Source organism: Arachis ipaensis, chromosome B09, assembly GCF_000816755.2.
Source record: "Arachis ipaensis cultivar K30076 chromosome B09, Araip1.1, whole genome shotgun sequence".
Classification (NCBI taxonomy): Eukaryota; Viridiplantae; Streptophyta; class Magnoliopsida; order Fabales; family Fabaceae; genus Arachis; species Arachis ipaensis.
This window is the reverse complement of record NC_029793.2, coordinates 130954766-130955951: the sequence shown is the minus strand read 5'-3', so window position 1 is coordinate 130955951 and position 1186 is coordinate 130954766. Positions and strand designations below refer to the sequence as shown.

General features: G+C 36.3%; 1 protein-coding gene across 1 annotated transcript in view; it reads right to left on the bottom strand.

The window, feature by feature from the left end:
* LOC107618479 (R3H domain-containing protein 1) overlaps nt 206-1186 on the bottom strand; it is a 4341-nt gene continuing 3360 nt past the window's right edge. Inside the window, exons 4-5 of the mRNA XM_016320568.2 lie at nt 675-1064; nt 206-458 (exon numbers count right to left, since the gene is read on the bottom strand). Of these exons, the coding sequence (XP_016176054.1) occupies nt 1014-1064 (51 nt within the window). The 3' untranslated portion in view covers nt 206-458; nt 675-1013. The remainder of the gene's footprint in view (nt 459-674; nt 1065-1186) is intronic.

Here is a 1186-nt window from a genome sequence, read left to right as displayed (position 1 = left end):
ATAAAAATATAAAAATACTTTTTTTTAAAAAAAATTTCACTAAAAAAACCAATTCAAACTAGCACATAATGATGAATTATTTTAAAATAAAAAAGAAAACAAAAAAGACACCAAAAATCAGGAAAGCTAGCAAAATCTTTAACCATTCCAGTTCAAAAATTATTAACTCCACATATTTATTCAAAAGAAAAAAACAATTAAGATGTCAAACAGATGTAATAAAAAAGTTTACTAATAAATGGATAATATCGGATTGTATATAAAGCAATATTAGAACCGAAATATACAATCAGAAGTTAGTCATTTTATAATACAAGAAATCATGAATAATCCATCATAGTGAGCAGAGCGTGAAAACAACCCAGTTAGATCTCAGCATCAGCATCAGATGTTCCTGCAATCCGTCGGCAACTAACCGGTCGACATCTTTCTCTGCTAGCCTTTAGCTAAATAGGGAGCTGTGGCCAAAAAACCAACAGAAACATCCATCTTTAAAAATTATGATACTTACTTATTCTTTTATGCTTGAAAAAGTTTCTTCATTAGAATTGCGTTTATACACAAGAAAAATGGGCCAAGTAACTTGAATTGGAAGTAGTGATGGAGTATCACTGATGATTACCAAATCAACTTGAAAGAATCATATGCTGAAGTATAGGTTAAGCAAAGCATACCTTCAGCCTGGAGAAGCACAAACTTCTTCAGCCGAGAAACACCTCAATTTGCTCTTCTTCGTGATCGGCAGCATGTGTGCCCCAACAGCTCCTCAGAAAATGCCATACATCCACAAATGGGACAGGTCATGGAAGATGTGCAAAGCATCCTTAGTAGACCGAGATTGGAGGAATGGATCAATGTTAACCTGTCTGAAATACCAGAGCGTTCCACCCATCCCAACTCGGTCAACATGCCTGCATTCCAATCAGCTTAAAGATAATTGGAGCTGCTGCAGCAGCCCATCATCTTTCATCATATATCTCGAGCTGATTGGATGCAGGCAAGGCCCATGCCCCTCACCGGGGCCGGGCCAATCCAAAACTTGCATCAGGCGGAGGTTGATGAGACTGCAGTGTAGGGTACATAAATAACTTACAATTAGATCCAAAGCAAAGGGACATTTTCTTCAAAAATAGAAATAACCTCGTATTAGATGAATGGAATTAACCTCTTTGGTTCTTTTTTATAT